The following is a 17,115-nucleotide window of genomic DNA, read 5'->3' as shown; positions in this document are numbered from 1 at the left end:
CGCCTCCGGCTGCCTCAGGGGTGGGGGACGGGACGGGACGGCCGCTCTGCTGCCTTCGGGGACGGCCTCGCCCCGGGCGGCACTGCCAACCGCCAGCCAGCGCCGCCATTTGCAGCAAGTGCCCCGCAGGAGGCTGGCGAACACCCGACCTTCACTTAGAGCTGTTTTATTGCTGTTTTACAGGAGACAAGGGTCAGGGTACAGCCCTGCTCGGTTGCCGCCAATAAACAAAACAAACAAACAAAGAGAGAGGAAAAAAAAATAAACGTCGCATGCTTAACGCAGGACCGTGAGACCCCGCCGACCCGTGCTCCGCCGTGCGGTCCGTCTCCGGCTGCCCGCTGCTGGCCTGGCCTGGCCGCTGGGGGTAGAGGAGGAGGAGGAGGAGGAGGAGGCGGGGGGGGGTGGGGCGTGGGGTCAGGAATCAGGGGGGCCTTCCCTGCCTGCAGCTCTCCGGCATGCAAAACCCGGCTTCCTTCAGCTGTGAAATGAGGCACGGTCCGGCCTGTATTTCAACTGCCTGCACTGATGTGACAGACATATTTGTCTATTTATTTATTTACTTATTTTTCCTTTTGGAAGACTGATCTTTTTTGTCCTGACTCACTCCAGGAACTAAAGCAGTCAGAAATGGAGGCTGGGAATTAGTAAAATGGGATTTCATCAGCACAAGCTCATGTTTGTTGGGGGCTGTCGTTCCGCTGGAAGGGTTCAGAGCCCCTCGCAGGCAGCAGCAGCCTGGGTGAGCCGCTGGCTGCGGCAGGAGATGGCCTGGCGGGCCCCTGTGCCCAGCCACCCTGTGATGTGTGCTGCTGGGAGGCTATTCGGCACCCGGCTCCCCCGAGATACTATGGGATGTAATGGGGGTAAGCACCAGGATCTGCTCTTCCCATTCTCTCCCCGTCTCACCAGCTGTTGATGGCCCGGGAGAACCTCACAGGCCACCGTGGTCCCACTTGGGCTTGGCCTGTCTGCCTCAGGACAGCCCTCTCCCTCCTGCTGCACCTCTGCTTTCAGTGAGAAAAAACACTGGGCTTCAGCAGTTGCGTGCCCCTTTCTGTTCCTCAGCTCCCAAACAGGGGGAGGAAAAGTTGCATTTTACCCAGGAGAAAACTTCTCAACACACCACTCTGCACCACTGAACACAAAAGCCAGGAGATACCCATATATGTGCAACTTTTAGGATACCTGCTCCTGACTTGCAAGGGATCAGTATCTCTTTCCAGTTTAGTGCTCATTTTGGAGGATGAGGCATAAACTCAGCTCAGTCCCTGTCATTTGTCACCCAGTTTTGGAGCCGAATGAAGCCCGACACAACCCTTCAGGTACAGCTCCAGGGCCCTGATGGGCTCTGCTCTGCTGTGCTGTAGCAGCTGAACCAGGCAGCCCCTGCACCCCCAGCAAACCCTCTGGCATTGCCTTCTGGGGTGGTAGGGAGCAAATCCAGTGCGTACATGGCCGTTTCTCTACAGGCAGCCTTAATTCAGTCAGAGGGAGCCTGCAGTTGATTGTAGTGCAGGCTTTCTTGGTCTTTCTTCAGCTATTAGTGCTACCTCCAGTTGTTTCTGTATGAGCTGGCCCTCATGTGGACACATGTACTGGATCAGATCAAAAATCTTTATAGCTCTGATCTAATACTTAGTAGTGGACATGGAGTGAAGAAAGACTACAAATATGGGCTGTTAAGTAATGATTCTTTCCCTAAAGACTGCTCCTGGCACTTGGTGACATGTGGCCCATGGACTTCCAGAGTGAAAGACAGTATTTTTGTGGTTAACATCCATTAGCTGAGTTTTCTCTGTCATGAAGTTCAAGCCCTTTGTGAACCCATGTGAACTTTTGCCACATGCTACATTTTCTGGTGGAGAACACTGGAGCTTACATGAGTCTATGAAGAAATATTTGTTTTTTGTGACCTGGACCCCTGCACACTTCAGGTGATGCTCTGCAACTTTTGTATTGGAAGAGATTGGAATCAAATGTTTGTATTCTTCTCAGCTGTCTATGTTTTTCTAGAAGTCTGGTATGCTACCCTCAGTCCCTGCTTTCTAGTTGGCTGAACTGTCTTACTATATTTGATTGTTCCTCTGAGCATGCTGTTTGCTCTTCCTTTTATCTCTTTCAACTCCTGTCCTAGGAGTTCCTCCTCCCTTATCCTTTCAAGGACAGCAACTTCTAGGATTTTGTTTGTGAAGGTGTGCGTACAAGCAAGAGGATGCAATGCCTTCTCAGGCACACTCTCTTCTCTGAAGTGCTCCATTTCCTAGAGCAGGTCAAACGCTTGTTCCAGCAATTGATTGTGAATATTTTGAGGCAAACTTTGTAAGCCTTCAACAATTTTCATTGTTGTTTAGCCAGCTGTTTTCACAAACGACATAGTCTTTAGTGAAAAATCACATTAATTCTTTTGCCCACCAATTCTGTAATTATCAATTTGTTTTCTTCCATGACTAGCTGTGTTGTGAGGTAGTTTTTCAAGAAGCTCTAATCCTCACAGCTTGCCTCATTTCTGTATGTTTTTGTCTTTGGACCCAATTCTGAGAGTACTACAGTAACCTGAAAAATGAGTTGGTAAGAGTCATGCAGAGCACATTAATATCCTGCAGTAATTCAACAACAAAGAGAAGTATTACAGAGGAAATCAAACACTGAAAAGGTCTAACTAACAAAGTATTTCAGAATAGGATGTATTAGCATTCTTTGTGGGGCAATGAATTGTGGGGCAAATTGTACATTTTCAGTAGTGAGCTTAGCCACTTGCTTTAACCATTCTCATCATTGTTGGCAGAACCATGCTTTTACCTTCCATTTCTCTTGATGGCAGTTGGGCAGACTGTTTTGGAGGATGGGCGGGTTGTTACGAACACCAATTCCATAGCTATTTCTCTGCTTGATAGCCCAAAATGCTAATCCTCACACCTCTGGAGAATGTGTTTCAAAAGGTAAATAAAATGGAAGTCTTTACGTAGGAGTTATCTTCACAAGTCTGAGGGAAGAGGCGGGGAAACTGAATCTAAGGGAGTGGTGAGCAGCACTCGGGCATCACCCCACTGTCTTCACTGTGTTCCTATTCACACCCAAACCATCACTTGAACAATACCACCCAAGTAATTATTTTCTCCACTTCATTTCCCTGCCTAGCTCTTCTGAGCTTTTTTCTTAAGAGTTATACCTCTGACTGAAGCTGAGCTTCAGAGCCCGTAAACCCAGGCTGTACTTTGACTCAGACCTGGCAGCTGTCTTTATAATTTCGCCTTCCTGTTCCCCGATTGTGGTACGGGAATCTTGCAGCCAACAGATGAAAAACACCTGATTATAGCAAAACATACAAACCTGGGTAACCAACAAGTGTTGTAAGACCCTGTTAATCACAGCTCAGTGTCTTGTGATGAACCAATCTTTCTTGCTAAAACATCTGCTAGTATCTGTGCAAAATGATGAGCAATTAGAGCTGAATGTCTTTGGGCTAAGAGTTTGCAATGTGAGTGTTACACAAACTAATTTATTTTGAAGTCTCAGATGTGACTAATCACAGTATCTAATGAAAATCATATAGCTCTTGGACACAGTTGTGGTTATATTAGGTTTTCAAATACTAATTAAATTGTGCTTCAAGTTAAGGAAGGAAGACATAAGATTTAGGATGCAGAAGCAACCCAAATTAAGGCAATGTGAATATTTCAAAGGAAGATATCTCTTTTCTCCATCTGCTGATATTGTTACTGAAGTTTCCAAGATGTTAGATAAACAATGCCTGAGACACAAAGCAATATACAAGCTGGACATTAACAAATCAGATTAAAGCATCACTAAAACCCAAAGCCATCTAAAGTTTGACTTGAAGGGAAATGGCTCATCTGGTGATGTTTTTGTCATCTGGTTTTGAGGGTACAGGCTGAAGCAGCGATTTGATGTTAAAGTAAACCTAACGTTAGGGTTCTGTGTATCAGGATAAAAGTGCTGCAGCCACTTGGCTATATGTAAAACACTTGGCTGATACAAATATACTCACAGGTTCAAATGCATTTAAGCTGTTTCCCCAGGTGAACTTCATGCTAGAAGGCTTCATGTGGGATCAGACATCTGATTGTGTCTGTTGTCCTGCAACTAATGTAAAACCTTCTATCAGGCAATTAATTCGAATCTGTACTATATACCATTTCTGACCCAGACTAATTTTGTACTGGTGACGTTCTGATAGCACAGGTACCTGCTGTTAATGTCTAGGGCCAGATTTCACAGGTATCGTTTTGCATTTGCCACAGTTGTGGGCAGTTTGAACAAACATGCGGACAGTACTGCCCTGCCATTGGGCCGGCTTACCAACACCTTTTTACACTGCTGCTTTGTTTTCATGCCATCTTCTTGTCTGTTCCAAACGTAATATATACAATAAAGTAGTGGGGTTTTGAGGCTGGTTGTTTGTATTTTACAGGTTTGTGTAGAATTACAGTCCTTGACTTTTAATGGTTACAGAGGGGGCCAGTTTCAATGTCAGCACAGCTTCCTTTAACTAAGCAATAAATAGGCATGTTCAAACCTTTCGTAAGCAAGCAGTTTCCTTTGTTCAACTCAGTGAAAGACTAAGTTGCTGCATGCAGGATAGTGAACTCTAAGCACTGTCTCCAGATAGAAAAACTTTCTGGGAATACCAAAACCCCAAATAAGTACTCATGCCCCAGTGCAATACAAACTCACATGAAGACATAGCATGCAGAAGCCAGAGTGTGACTAAGCCTTGAAGTGGAATGCATTTGATGGCTTCTACGGATTAGCAAGGCAGAAATAGGGGAGGATTGTGTCCAACAAAAAAGTGAAACATTTCCAACCATCTATTATTCTATCTACCAGAAGAACCACCAATCTCCTCCCCCTCTAATGGCTTTTTTAAGCAAAACCATATTTTGTGCAGATGTGCTTTTCCACACAAATGCTGATGGACCACTCAAATACAAGGATTACAGGGATAAATAATTGCTTTCTGAAAGTACTATTGAAAAGTTTCCTGATCCAACAGCTATCAGGCCAATAAAGTGCTTTATGCAGAGCATACATTTTCAGTGAGTTATAGCTTTGTTTTATAACGCAAAAGATGCTTATGGTATATTTCCTGATTTGATTCTAGCAACCTTCCGAAATTATTATCATAGCAGAATATCCCCGATAATTTTCCTCACACAAAAGGGGGTGAACAAGTTCTTTTTAAAAAAAAGGACAGTCTGTCCTAATAGGAATCATAAGACAGAACAGCCAGAATAAAGATATCCTGGGGATTCTGATTTCCTCTTAACTCTTCTTAAAGGCTGTTTAATATATCCCACCCCAAATAACTCAAAATTAAGGCAAGAGATTCATGGTATACAGATATATCCAAAAGATGACATTCATTCCAATATAAAATGAATAGCATTGTATTAACGTTTATTTCTAATTACAAGAAACAGAATATCAGTCCCTTATTTGTACAAAAATACCTGAAAGATTACAATTAGGTTCACAAGCCAAAAAGCTATTTACAGTATGAAGCAAAGCATATTGAATAAAGGTTTTGTCTCTTAAGTTAATACCTTTTGCATTCCCTGAAACTTTAAACTTTATTCCATTTTACAGTCACTAAATCTTGCATTGTGACAATATAATTTACGATAAGCAAGTCTTGCCACTGGAAAGGTGCATTGATTGGTCAAACTGTCAGGTATTTAGTGCAGAAAAGATAAGACAAAACATCTAAACTGAGGCACGTGTTTCTTCAAGATTAACAAATAAAAAGTTTTTTGTACTTTAACACCTATCGTAACATAACTTAACTAGTAACCTCATTACCAAAATGGTTTGGCATTTTCCTTCTCAACATATTCAAGATTGCTACATGAAGTATTTATTTAGAAAATAAAATCACAGGCAAAAAGATAAAAATTCAACAGGCTCCAAAACAACCCTGAGCATCCCCTTTACATTCATGTCATTTAAATACAAAAATAAGAGTCAAATGTCCTTCAGTCCTTGGTATTCTGAGCTGGCAGCCAGCTGAATCTGTTGGAAAACTAAGGTGGTATTGACTGTTTTCCAGCAGAAAGAAGACAAAGCAGTGATCTGCTTAAGTAAGATTGTTGCCACTTTGAAGGTGGTCACTTTCTCAAAACAGCTCACTTTAGCTGGGAAAAGTACAAAATACTAAGTCAACCATCTACATACAAAAATCATGATTCATAGTCAAACTTTTATTCTCAATTTAAATAAGATGCAAGGTTTTTTTTTTATAAATATGAAACACTGCAAATACTATCCGCCTACTGGGAAAAATGCATGGTTGTCACTAAGCTATGTAAACAGAAAAACTTAAAACTACAGCATAAATGGTCTTATTAAACTGGTAATGTAGTCAATACAAGTATCTTTTTTCTCCTAATAGGGGCCAAATAGAAGCATGCAAAGTGAAGTCAGACTTAAGTTAGCTTAATTTCAAGGTTTTAAAATACATTGTCTAGAAAGCAGGAACACTCATTTCACTATGTACAATTAAAAACAAAACAAAACAAAACAAAAAAGGCGTCTACTAAAAACAAAATCAAGTTTCTTCATTTTTAATATCTAGACATTAAATGGAAAAAAAAATACTAAATGTGTTCTGTAAACTAAAATACAGTGTTTCTATACCATTGACATAGTTATAAGCTGATATGGACGACTCAGGCAGGTTATGGTTTGTCTTAAGCTATTCTCAACACTACATGAAGACCTAAAGGTGTAGGATTGGTTTTCCTTCTTTATCCTTTCAGATGGCTAGGATTTCAAACCCAGTGGCAAATATGTTAGTAAGGATGAACTAGCCTGCGTAAATCATTTACCATCTTAAGAATGCTCCGTTCTGCACTGCACTCTGCAAGTTCCCAGGGTGGAATGCTCCTCACTGTGGCTAACTGCATCAAGTACTGGGAAGTTAATTCAGTAACAGCTCCTGCACTGACTGCGTTGCTAAAAGAATGGTATTTGCAACTGGAGGATCAAGGTGGGACTTGTCTAACTTTAATACTGATTTATCATCAGAAAGAGTTATTGTGTAAACATTAAATAACTGATTTAAACATTAACAATAAAGTAGTTCCGATGACAAACCAGCACCAGAGCAGGATACACGCTTGTCTGCCATAGGTACTGGTGTGCTTTAGCGTGTATGACACGGGGATCACCAGTTACCTCGATGGATGATACTGCCAGCAGCTAGTTCACAATCAAATGTGTTTCCATTCCCAGTATTTTCTTTCTCACCATGTAAACTTTCATGGCCCTCCAGAAAGCAGAAGGGGTACAGTTCCTTTTATGCCCTATCCCCCAGGAGAGTTTTGTGTCACTGTAGCTTTACTATACGGAAAGAGCTCTTTGAAACAGTCTGAAAATTCAAGGAGCTATAAAGCTAAAAACACTGTTTTGTTTTGTTTTTTTTTTTTTTTTTTTTTTTTTTTATTTTGTCATACTAAGACTACCCGCAGAAGAATCTTCTCACAAAAAATGGTGGTTTCAAATACAAGTGTAGTCATTCAGTCCTATTCTATTTAGTAACAGTAAGTTTCCTCAGGAAAACAGTCAAAAGGCTGTAAAAAACAAACCACCACTCCAATAATAAAAATTTGTGCATAGAATCTAATACAGTCTTTGCATGACTGGATGCCACTAATATGCCATCAACATACTACAGCCATAATGCTACAAGTCAACAGAGAGTACATATATGGTGGTATGTTCTTTTAGAATTGTATCCTCATTGCTTCTTCAAAGACATCTGCAGATCATCGAACCTCAGGTCTCCAGAGAAGTTTTGAGACACACGCGCGCACACACACACACACTTCTTGATTTTCTTCTAGATCCTTTTAGGCTGAAGCATTCCATACATTTTAGGGTGCAGATTAATACCCAACTCCTGCATGAATTTTAAAAGCCACATCAGCTCCTAATATAGGCTGCATACAATATCCGAAACAAAGTAGGAGTGCAAAAAAAGTGATCAATACAAAAAGTAAACACACTAGTCTTAATTGTCAAGATTATTCCAGGGCAAGAGTTCTTTTCAAAGATTTCTCTTCACACTTGTTCCTGTTAAGTGGCCCAGCCAAGATAAGTTTCCAGTTTTGTTTCAAATTTACTCATGGTTTTACATACCCTCCCCCCATTTTTGGGATGCTGGGACACTCAGCAGCAATCACTCTTAGGTGTTAGACAAACCAGCAATCTTGGTCTGTTGGCACCTGTCGAATCCATCCCTTTCAGAGTCCCAAGGTGCATAATATTTTTATTTATTTTTACCAACTTACAAATCTGCCAATTCCCCAGTGTCAACGTTCTCTTACAATTACTCTTCTAGCAAATCCAGTCTTCAGTGAGAGTCAGATTTGAGGTCATAAGGCCACTCGGATGCAGTGGTGTTTGAGTTTGCAGGGCAAAACTCCTTTGTTTAGTTGATAGAATTCAACAAGCTGGATTAGATCACTGAATTTGGTGTTCCCATCATCCAGACTGAAAAATATCTGTCCATCATCTTCACACTGGGGAAACAAAATATCCTTTTCAATTTAGACAGCACATGAAGACATGCAAGCGTGGCAAAACAGAAACAGTAAAACTGTGTGATGCAAGATAAGTTATGGGCATTGCCCAAACAATCTAGTCCCAGAGATCTTCACGAAACCATGCACAGCACTAGAAAAGAATGTATGTTAAGCCATCTTGAAAGGGATAAGCTCACAGGCAGAGTAATAGAAAGTTGTAGAGACAGCACTGATCTTCATTACATAAAACAAAAATACCCCCAAAAATATTTGCTAACTGTTTGTAAAATTGGCAGGCAAAGCAAGGGAAGAAGGTTTGGACCAATAAAGAGGTCTACATGATCTTAAACTTCTGATGCTCTTTTTGATCAAGGCAAAAATCAAATAGGTTCTTGACATCTCAGTGTAATGTTATTTTAAGCTCATGTTATTGGATAGCCTCCAGAATAAAACTTTTTAAAGTTTCCTTAAGTTAATCTACGTTTGGCTAACTGATAAGAGTGATGACTGGTGCTGTTGTTGCTGTCACAGAGAACAAGTTCTGTACATTACTTCTATACCTAAGTGACTTACACTGGTTTTCCAGGCAATGTTAACAAAGAATTTTAATCAGAATTTGAAAATTCTAAAGAATACTTGCTAATATACTTGCTAATGGGAACATCCCTGTTAATTACATCAGTAATTAATAAGAGGTCTCTACAGATGTTGGCAAAGATTTATGATTTTAAATTTCTTTTTTTTGTAATCAGTATTAAAAATAATCTACTTACCGGCAAGATTTGAAAATGCTTTATTTTTTGATGATGGCACAGCGTAAGTACAAATGCCTTTGGATTGCTTTGGCTGTCCCGGAGAAGAAATAGTCTAGGAGAGAACATTTTTAAGGACACACTGAATACCACAATCCATTTCTTCATAAATAATCATAACTACTAAGTCCTTTTGTGCTATTGCCTAACTCTTCTTTAGTTGCATTAATGGGTGATTCCATAACTGGCAATTTGCTTTCCATTTTTATACCATGGCTATGCAACACTAACAGATAAAGAAACAAGAAGTGAAAGATACAGGGAAATAGTTCTTCCCCTACGAATGCATGTATGAGGCTTTTTTTAAGGGTCTCTCTGAGCTTTCCATTATTGATATGTACTCTCATGAAGAAAAGGTTCTCATTTAACTCCAAAGCAAATCTGGATTTCTGTAGATGGGAAAGAAATACATGAGAATCTGTTCCCACTCTCCAGTATCTTGCATCAGTTTACAGAAATCCAGTGTTAGCAAAACTATGTTTAGGTTAAATTGCACAGAAACAGCTCAATACTTTCTTAAAATGACTTATCAAGTTAAGTAGCAACCACATTATCAAGATGGGGAAAACACACACTGATTTTCCTCTAAAACAGTCACAGCATTTTTCCCTCAGCATCACTGGAAAAGAATATACTTTAGGAGTATAGCTAGCAGCATTAATACACTATGTAACTGTCACTTTTAAGTTGACCTACAGAACTGAAGTCCTAACTCAAATGGTTAAATACATACTTAGAAGAGGAGAAAAAAATCTAGACAAAAAATGTTTCCTCCCCTTGACATTTATGAACTAAGGAAGGAGAACCTCTCCATGCCACAGGAAACAAGAATATACCTTTGGCATAAGGCTCACAGCACTAATCACTAGTGGATTTGTGAGATGGCCAAGCACAGTACTGGGGCAGGCCTCAAGCCCTCTTAATTGCTAACCACTAAGCCAGGACCACACTTTTCCAAGGCTGAGTTGCAAGAACTGCTTGTAGTCTTATGAACCCAGAAGAACTTACTCCAGCTCCTGCTCCTCAGAACTGATTGAGAAATGTCAATACCACAAAAATGCACCCTCATAACCAGGGTCAGTCCAATACTCAGAGACAGGCATGTCTTGCTACCACCGGAAACCATGCACGACATTTGAACATTCCTTTTTAGTCCTAGCAAGACCGGACGTGCGGAAAAGGGACCAAGGACTTTACACATTAGGATCCATCTCAGGGAGAAAGATCTTACCTGATCTGTAGTTACTGCAGTTCATGCAGGTATCTCTAAATTATCTTTAATCTAGCCATTTCAGATAACGCATGGTATCATGAACTGGTGGCACAAAGCAAAGCTCAGCACAACCTCTGGCAAGCAACAGGCTGTCCACACAAATAATGACTCTAAAGATAGATGCATCCTCAAAAATAGTTTCCAGAAACAAATGATAGCAGTATCAGCTGCATGTATGCATTGCTGAGTATCTTACATGAGACGTCAGAAGACTGTTAACTTTCTACCTTCTTTTGTTTGAGAACACACAGGGCAGGAAAACACAGGCAAGACTCTCTGTCCTGGAAACCATGACCCTTAGATCTCAGAGCACACAGGTAGCATGGTTCTTTTGCCACTGCTGACTGACCTTCCTACAGCCAAACTAACCAATCTTCACCTTCTACAGTGAGTAAGCTGGCTAGGCACAAATTTAACACTGCCTCAAAGACATTAACACATACGAAAACACCAAGGAGGATGAGCCGCTAGATTCCTAAGGCAACAAGTCAAAATGAGCCCAAGACTGTAAAGAAAATCTGTAGTGTGAGAGAACCAGAAACCCAACAAGTCAGCAGTGCTTTGCTTTCTCGGCCTCTCTTCTCTGTTTGACCTGCTGAGCTAAATCCAAATAGCCTTAGCTAGCAAAAAACCCAAAAGAATAAAAAAACACTGCTGGGTGAATATGTACATGCACTAGCAATTTCTGTTTCTCTAATCTATTTCATTCTTCACAAAGATTAGTGATGCTCCTGAATCAGAAAACGCTGAAGAAGGGTTTAAACTTGACTGTCTCCTGAGAAGCCAACATGGAAGTTTCTACCTTAACCTTGACAGCAGTGAGATTAGTGAACTGAAGGCAACCATGCTCTTCCCATCCTGCAAATAAAGAACTGCTGAATGCAGTTTAAGCAACTTCCCTTCAATAATTGTAACTACATACAAATAAGAGAAACAGAGATGCTCAGAAGATGCTCAAGTCTCAACTACAGACATTTTAGAGAGCACTGGAACAGGTACTTTCATTTCTTTGCTCTAGAACAGAAACAAATAGTGAGAATTCATCATTAACTGCCCTGATTCATGCAAAAGAGTACAAATGGCTGATTATAAATTTGTGGGCGAACGGCGAGGAACAGCTTTGCCTGAAAAATATGTCCTCAATGCAGATTACAGGAATTAATTGTTTTCAAACTCTAACATTCTCTAAAACTTGATTGCCTCTATTGGAAAAAAAGGAAAAAGGTTAGGTGTATTCTTAGTATTTTATTTTTCAAATTAAGAGTTGGAACCCACTCCTACAAACACGTACTCTGACTTTTTGAAATCGAAGAAGGTTATAATGGGACTACTCGAGGATCAGGTTACTCAGAAGCACTCACAACAAACCTATAAACCCTTACAGCAGAAGTTGTGTTCTTGTCTGTAATGCTTACCATCAGATCATAAATACTAAGCAACAGGAATACCTACCCATCTACAAGCCCTTGTTGCTTAATAATCCTGTGGGATTCTTCTCTAGAGATTCTGCCGTGAAACCAGTGCTGTGTCCTGTGAATAACTGGGAACAAGAGGAAAAAGAGGATGGTTAAAAACAGTAATGTGCAACCGTTTTTTCCACACACTAAATATTTAAACATTTTAAAAGTGAGTATAGTTTTGTTACAGAATATAAAATATCTTTCATCAACTATATGAAAAATGAATCAATATGAAAAATGCACCAGCTGTTGCATCTACTTAAGATACCAAGTAGACAGGCATTATCTCCATGTATTTTCTGATTTGCAGATGTATGATTAGGTCAGCGAGGGAAATCTCTTATAATATTGCCTTTTCATAGCTTCTTGAAAATGTTGGGACTAAACAATTCTTAAAATACAATGTATAAGCTAACGAGTTTGAACCAAGTCCCTTTAACTCTCAAATAATGAAAAGCACTTTAGCTTGTGCTTTCAAGGGTGGAGTTAGCTCCAAATATTTTTATGTTTATTGTTTTATTGTTTTTCAAATGGTATTTTTAAATTCTGTTCAACAGAGTAGAAACACAGAATAGGAACAGAGAATAGCTGTGTCTCCTCTAAGAAGTCCAGGATATTAATATGCAATTTCCTATTATTTTCATACACTTAATATCTCAAAGAGATGTTCAGGCCTCACATTATGGGCATCCATATTTTACATTATTCAGTTATAATGGAATGAATGCTGTTCTGAAGACTCATTTTTACTCTTTAAAGTTTAACAGATCACTCATTGAATTTCCTTGTCTAAAACAAAGAATTGGCTTCTGGATTGTTTGAAATGGAAACACTTACGGAGTCTCTATTTTTGTAAAATCTGAGTTTCAAAAGATTAATATGAAAGAAAAGCTTGAGCATGCCTTCAAAGGTAAACAAGTTCCTTCTACTATGTCTCTATGTTAATGACATAATGGCACGTTAATGGCAGAAGCTACCGATAAACATAAACATTGTATTTGACATGGAGGCATTAACACTACATGGCTGCACTCTATCTCTGTCTCTATATGAAATATAACTTTTATTTACCCACAGAGGCCTCTGATACTACACTTACAAACCAGCAGAATTTACCTGTACTCAGTGTGGAAGGATGGAGTGGACTTTGGCTACCCAAGATGTTCATTCTTGTGCTACGTTTCTATAGAGAAAATGAATTACCGTTAAATCCACATTAAGCCTCAACAGACAAGAATTAGTGCACATGCAATACAGATTTAATTTACAGGAAACTGGGGGCTGGGCAAGTTTAATGCAAGGATGAGAAAAAGAAACGCAACTTTGAAGGGGGCTAATCTACAAGCAGCAGCTCATTTCAGTTGGCTTAAAACACAAGCCAGATGTTAATGATGAAAGCTCAGTATCTAAAAAAAAAAAGGAAAAAAAGAAAAAAAAAAGACAGAAAAAAGAAAAGTCTGATATGTTTCTGCTCAGGCAAAACACCAGGCACTCAGTAAATCAAGCAGTATTTCCCTCCCGTACATAAAGCACCAGCTAGTGCTTCAGTAATGACTCCTATTCCCTAAGAGACGAGCATGTGGGAAAACTTGTACTGCAGCTGTCTGTCCACAAGACACTATAAACAAGTTACATCAGTTTTCATTGCAAGAGGTCCTGCCTCTTGTATATTCTGCAATTAAACTTACTGGGAGCAAGCCATTAGTCAGAGCCCCAGCCTCTTCCATGTGGGGAAGCATTTAATTTGACATATTCCTCCTCAGAGACTGGTTTTGCAAACTGGCAGTAAAGTTCTGGTGGGTCTGCTTTCCCCCTCAACTTTCCTCTGGACACTAGGGGGACAGAGAAGCAGTGGTAGAAGGTTGTTGTGAATGTGACAGTTTTGCTAAAGATGGATATTGACTTTCAGATCTGCATGCTTGCAGTGTGATTGCTTCAGGTCGGAGCTAAGCTATACTGTGACCAGCACTGCACTAACATCATAGCACACTCTTGTGTTTTGGCTCTCAACAGACACTTACTAATTACAAAAATAGAAAAGAAGAGAAGATAGCTACCCTCCAAGCATGTCCTTCTTCCAAGGCAGCACTCTGTGCTTCAGCAGGATTTTCAATAACTCTTCCTATTTGCCCCGAAAAATCCATTGCTACTAGTGAGTTTTCAGATACACTTCTCTGAAAAGGAATTTTCACTTGTTTCAAAAAACAGGGAAAGAAAAAACCAGCTTGAGAGTTTTCATTTCAAAATGTTTTGGTTTCAAAAGACTGTCCACAGTTATCCTTCAACAGCACCGAAAATACATCTCATTTTTTTCCCCCTTCCAAAAGATTTGCAGACACAAAAATAGATGGCTTTTCTTTTTAGGCCATAGGGAAAGGAGAGGATTCAGAGGCTGAGAATAAAATCTGTTTTGCTTAAGTTGCCCACTTGCCCTATTACTATACTCCAGTCATTTTCAGGGCCAGTTGGGATCCAAATATAGGATCTTCACTTTTAGATAGCTAACAGTCAGCTCTTGGCCCAACATATTTTAGGAAATTTACGTGTTAGTTTTGCCAGACCTAAGCTGGCTTCTGCAGAGACAGCCAGATGTCTCTGTACTGTACATCTCAAAGTGCCTGACGTATCCAAGATTTTTCAATCATGTGGATCATGTAAGCCTAAGATAATGGAGAGCCAACCACGTAAACTGCACTCATGCGAAACGTGAACTTTACATTGATTTGCTACACAATGCTGCGTTTACATTTCTTAGCGTAAAATTTTCCACTTTTAAAATGCAAAAGCAAATGTATCTTTTCCAACATCATACATTAATGAGGTAAAGTTCATTACTTACTACTGGCGTGGAAAAGTGTGGAAGCATAGCTTTTCTCTGCTGGGGAATTCTGTAATTCTGATACAGTAGCATTCCATACTGACAACAGAAATGCAAAGCACATTATTATTCAACTATATACCCTTGGAAAAAAAACAGTGATTTCATAATACCGCTTACACTGGAGCAAGGTGCCACCAGTTTATTATTTTCATGATGAGAAGCTGTCCCAAAGCAATCTGCATTGAGTAACAGTGCTTGGCAGGTGGCAATCAAGCAGTAGATAGGCACGACAAGTTTTATTTAAAAGACAGCATTTTTACAAGCCTGAGTGAAATACACAGGTAATTTCTGCCATTCTCAGCTATCACCATGTTTTCCTTGTAGAATACAAGCTTTCACTCGAGGTCAGAACACATATATTAACTCCCCCTCTTTTTACCCTCCAGTAACGTGAACTGAAAAAAAAATTCTGCCTAAGACATTCAAACTCGGTTTTCATAATGATAAAAAATAAGAACCTTTCTAATTCATTAGCTCTTTTAATAAATTTCAGCAGGAAATAACACTTCTGGTACTTTTCTCATCCTTATAAAAATAAGGGGATTGAATTCCAGGCATGCTGCTCGTTGAACATGATAAATTTTAGCAACACTAGTAGCTACGATCGTAGGAAAACACCTACTCAGTGCCTTCCCTAGAGGCACAGTGCTGAAGTATTAGCAACATTGCTTATTGAATGTTCTAATGCAAATGGGATATATAATTTTGTAAACAGGTTAATATATGACTATGGAAAGCTAAATCAGTAGGTTAATAAAAAGGAGGGTCACAGCCACAGCCTTGTGGCACAGCCTTAATTTTCCCTGACTATATGCCTTTTTTTCCCCTACTGTTAACTGCCTAAGGGTGAATTTTATATGCTAGTATACAGCAATTACTGCCATACAGTACGGCTGCTGCCACAGGTTGCACTGAAAAAAAAGATTCCTCTGAGTGGTCACACCAAGATGCATGTCTATGTATTTGGTAAGAGTAGATAATTCTCTACACTTGACGGTTTTTCTTTGCCATTCAGGAACATTAGTGCCTCGACCAGTACAACTAACTTCTTCAGAACAAGTGGTACGTTCAAGGCACAATTCAGTACAATTATGTAATCCTCTATTTGAGCACCTTTGCCACAATGCAAAATTCTGTGTAAATAGGGAAAGTAAAGGACAGCTGAGAAGAAGCACTTGGAATTGCCTGGGAACTAAAACTCTTGCCATAATTGTTAGCATGTATTGAATACGAGTCAAATCAAGTAACTGGAGAGTGGATTATGAGAGCCAACAGAGGTATCAGCTCCACAGAAACAAAATATGCATCTTGTAACTGGGACTGCTTCTTGCATCCTGGCCCATACTATGGCTAGTGCACCTGCTTTTGTAACAACTTAAAATAGGAATTTCTGTACTGCAACACAGAATCTCTTACAATTAACAAATGAGGTAATATTTGGAGAGCATTCAAAGAGATGTGCTCTGGTTTGGAAGGTGACTACTTAATGCAGACAGAGAACAGAACAGGCATTACGTTTTCATACCCCCAGGCCTAGGAGTCTGATTTGCTTTCCCTACACTTAGAGGGTTTTGCATGATGGACAGTCTGCATGGGGACAACAACAGGTAATTGTAGCAAACATTTGTCATGCCTTGAGGATAAACAAATGAGATAAACTTTTTTGAAAGGGAGGGGAGAAATAAACAATGCTTATAAAGCAATGGGAATCTCTGTGGCTTCTTGTACTCAATGCTACACGTGGACCAGTGATAAAACCCCATACTCTTTCTGATGCACCCACTCCCTTTCAGCTCCTTGGATGCATGCTGCAGGAATGCATCCTCTTCAGCAGGTGGGTGTAAAACACTGGTGGGGAAAATGGCATTTTGGCAGAGAAGGGTGTGAAGGCTTTGCTGATGTGGGCTGCTACTTAGGCAGGAACGACAACTCTGTTCATTTGGGACAGAGAGACCAAGTGCTCGCAGCGCCCCTGGGTTACATGTCCATTTTGGGCACATCCTGGCACGCAGCAGCCACCAGCAGGACACTGGCATGCTGACCTCAGCGGCTGGAGGGAATGGCCGTGCCCTCATTTCCAAATCTGAAATTATCTGTTTGCTACAGAGAGCACCAAAACTGACTGAGCTCAAGGTTCTCCATC

At 40.2% G+C, this 17,115-nt stretch overlaps 1 protein-coding gene across 9 annotated transcripts in view; it reads right to left on the bottom strand.

Annotated features, from left to right (window-relative positions):
* Positions 1-5,395: 5,395 nt before the first annotated feature.
* Positions 5,396-17,115, bottom strand: part of GRB10 (growth factor receptor bound protein 10) — a 150,367-nt gene continuing 138,647 nt past the window's right edge. For 6 of the 9 annotated variants that reach the window (XM_074825355.1, XM_074825375.1, XM_074825362.1 and 3 more), the window contains 6 exons: positions 14,931-15,008; positions 14,149-14,265; positions 13,208-13,274; positions 12,084-12,171; positions 9,320-9,413; positions 5,396-8,543 (listed from right to left, as the gene is read on the bottom strand). In XM_074825355.1, the coding sequence (XP_074681456.1) occupies positions 8,397-8,543; positions 9,320-9,413; positions 12,084-12,171; positions 13,208-13,274; positions 14,149-14,265; positions 14,931-15,008 (591 nt within the window). In that variant the 3' untranslated portion in view covers positions 5,396-8,396. Of the gene's footprint in view, positions 8,544-9,319; positions 9,414-12,083; positions 12,172-13,207; positions 13,275-13,779; positions 13,924-14,148; positions 14,266-14,930; positions 15,009-17,115 lie in introns of those variants that run through there. The other 3 variants (XM_074825383.1, XR_012623396.1, XR_012623399.1) reach the window with 3 other exon arrangements.

The sequence above is a fragment of the Strix aluco genome, chromosome 1, assembly GCF_031877795.1.
Source record: "Strix aluco isolate bStrAlu1 chromosome 1, bStrAlu1.hap1, whole genome shotgun sequence".
In the NCBI taxonomy this organism is placed as follows: Eukaryota; Metazoa; Chordata; class Aves; order Strigiformes; family Strigidae; genus Strix; species Strix aluco.
Note: the sequence above shows the minus strand (reverse complement) of the source record. Positions and strands in the feature narration are given on the sequence as shown.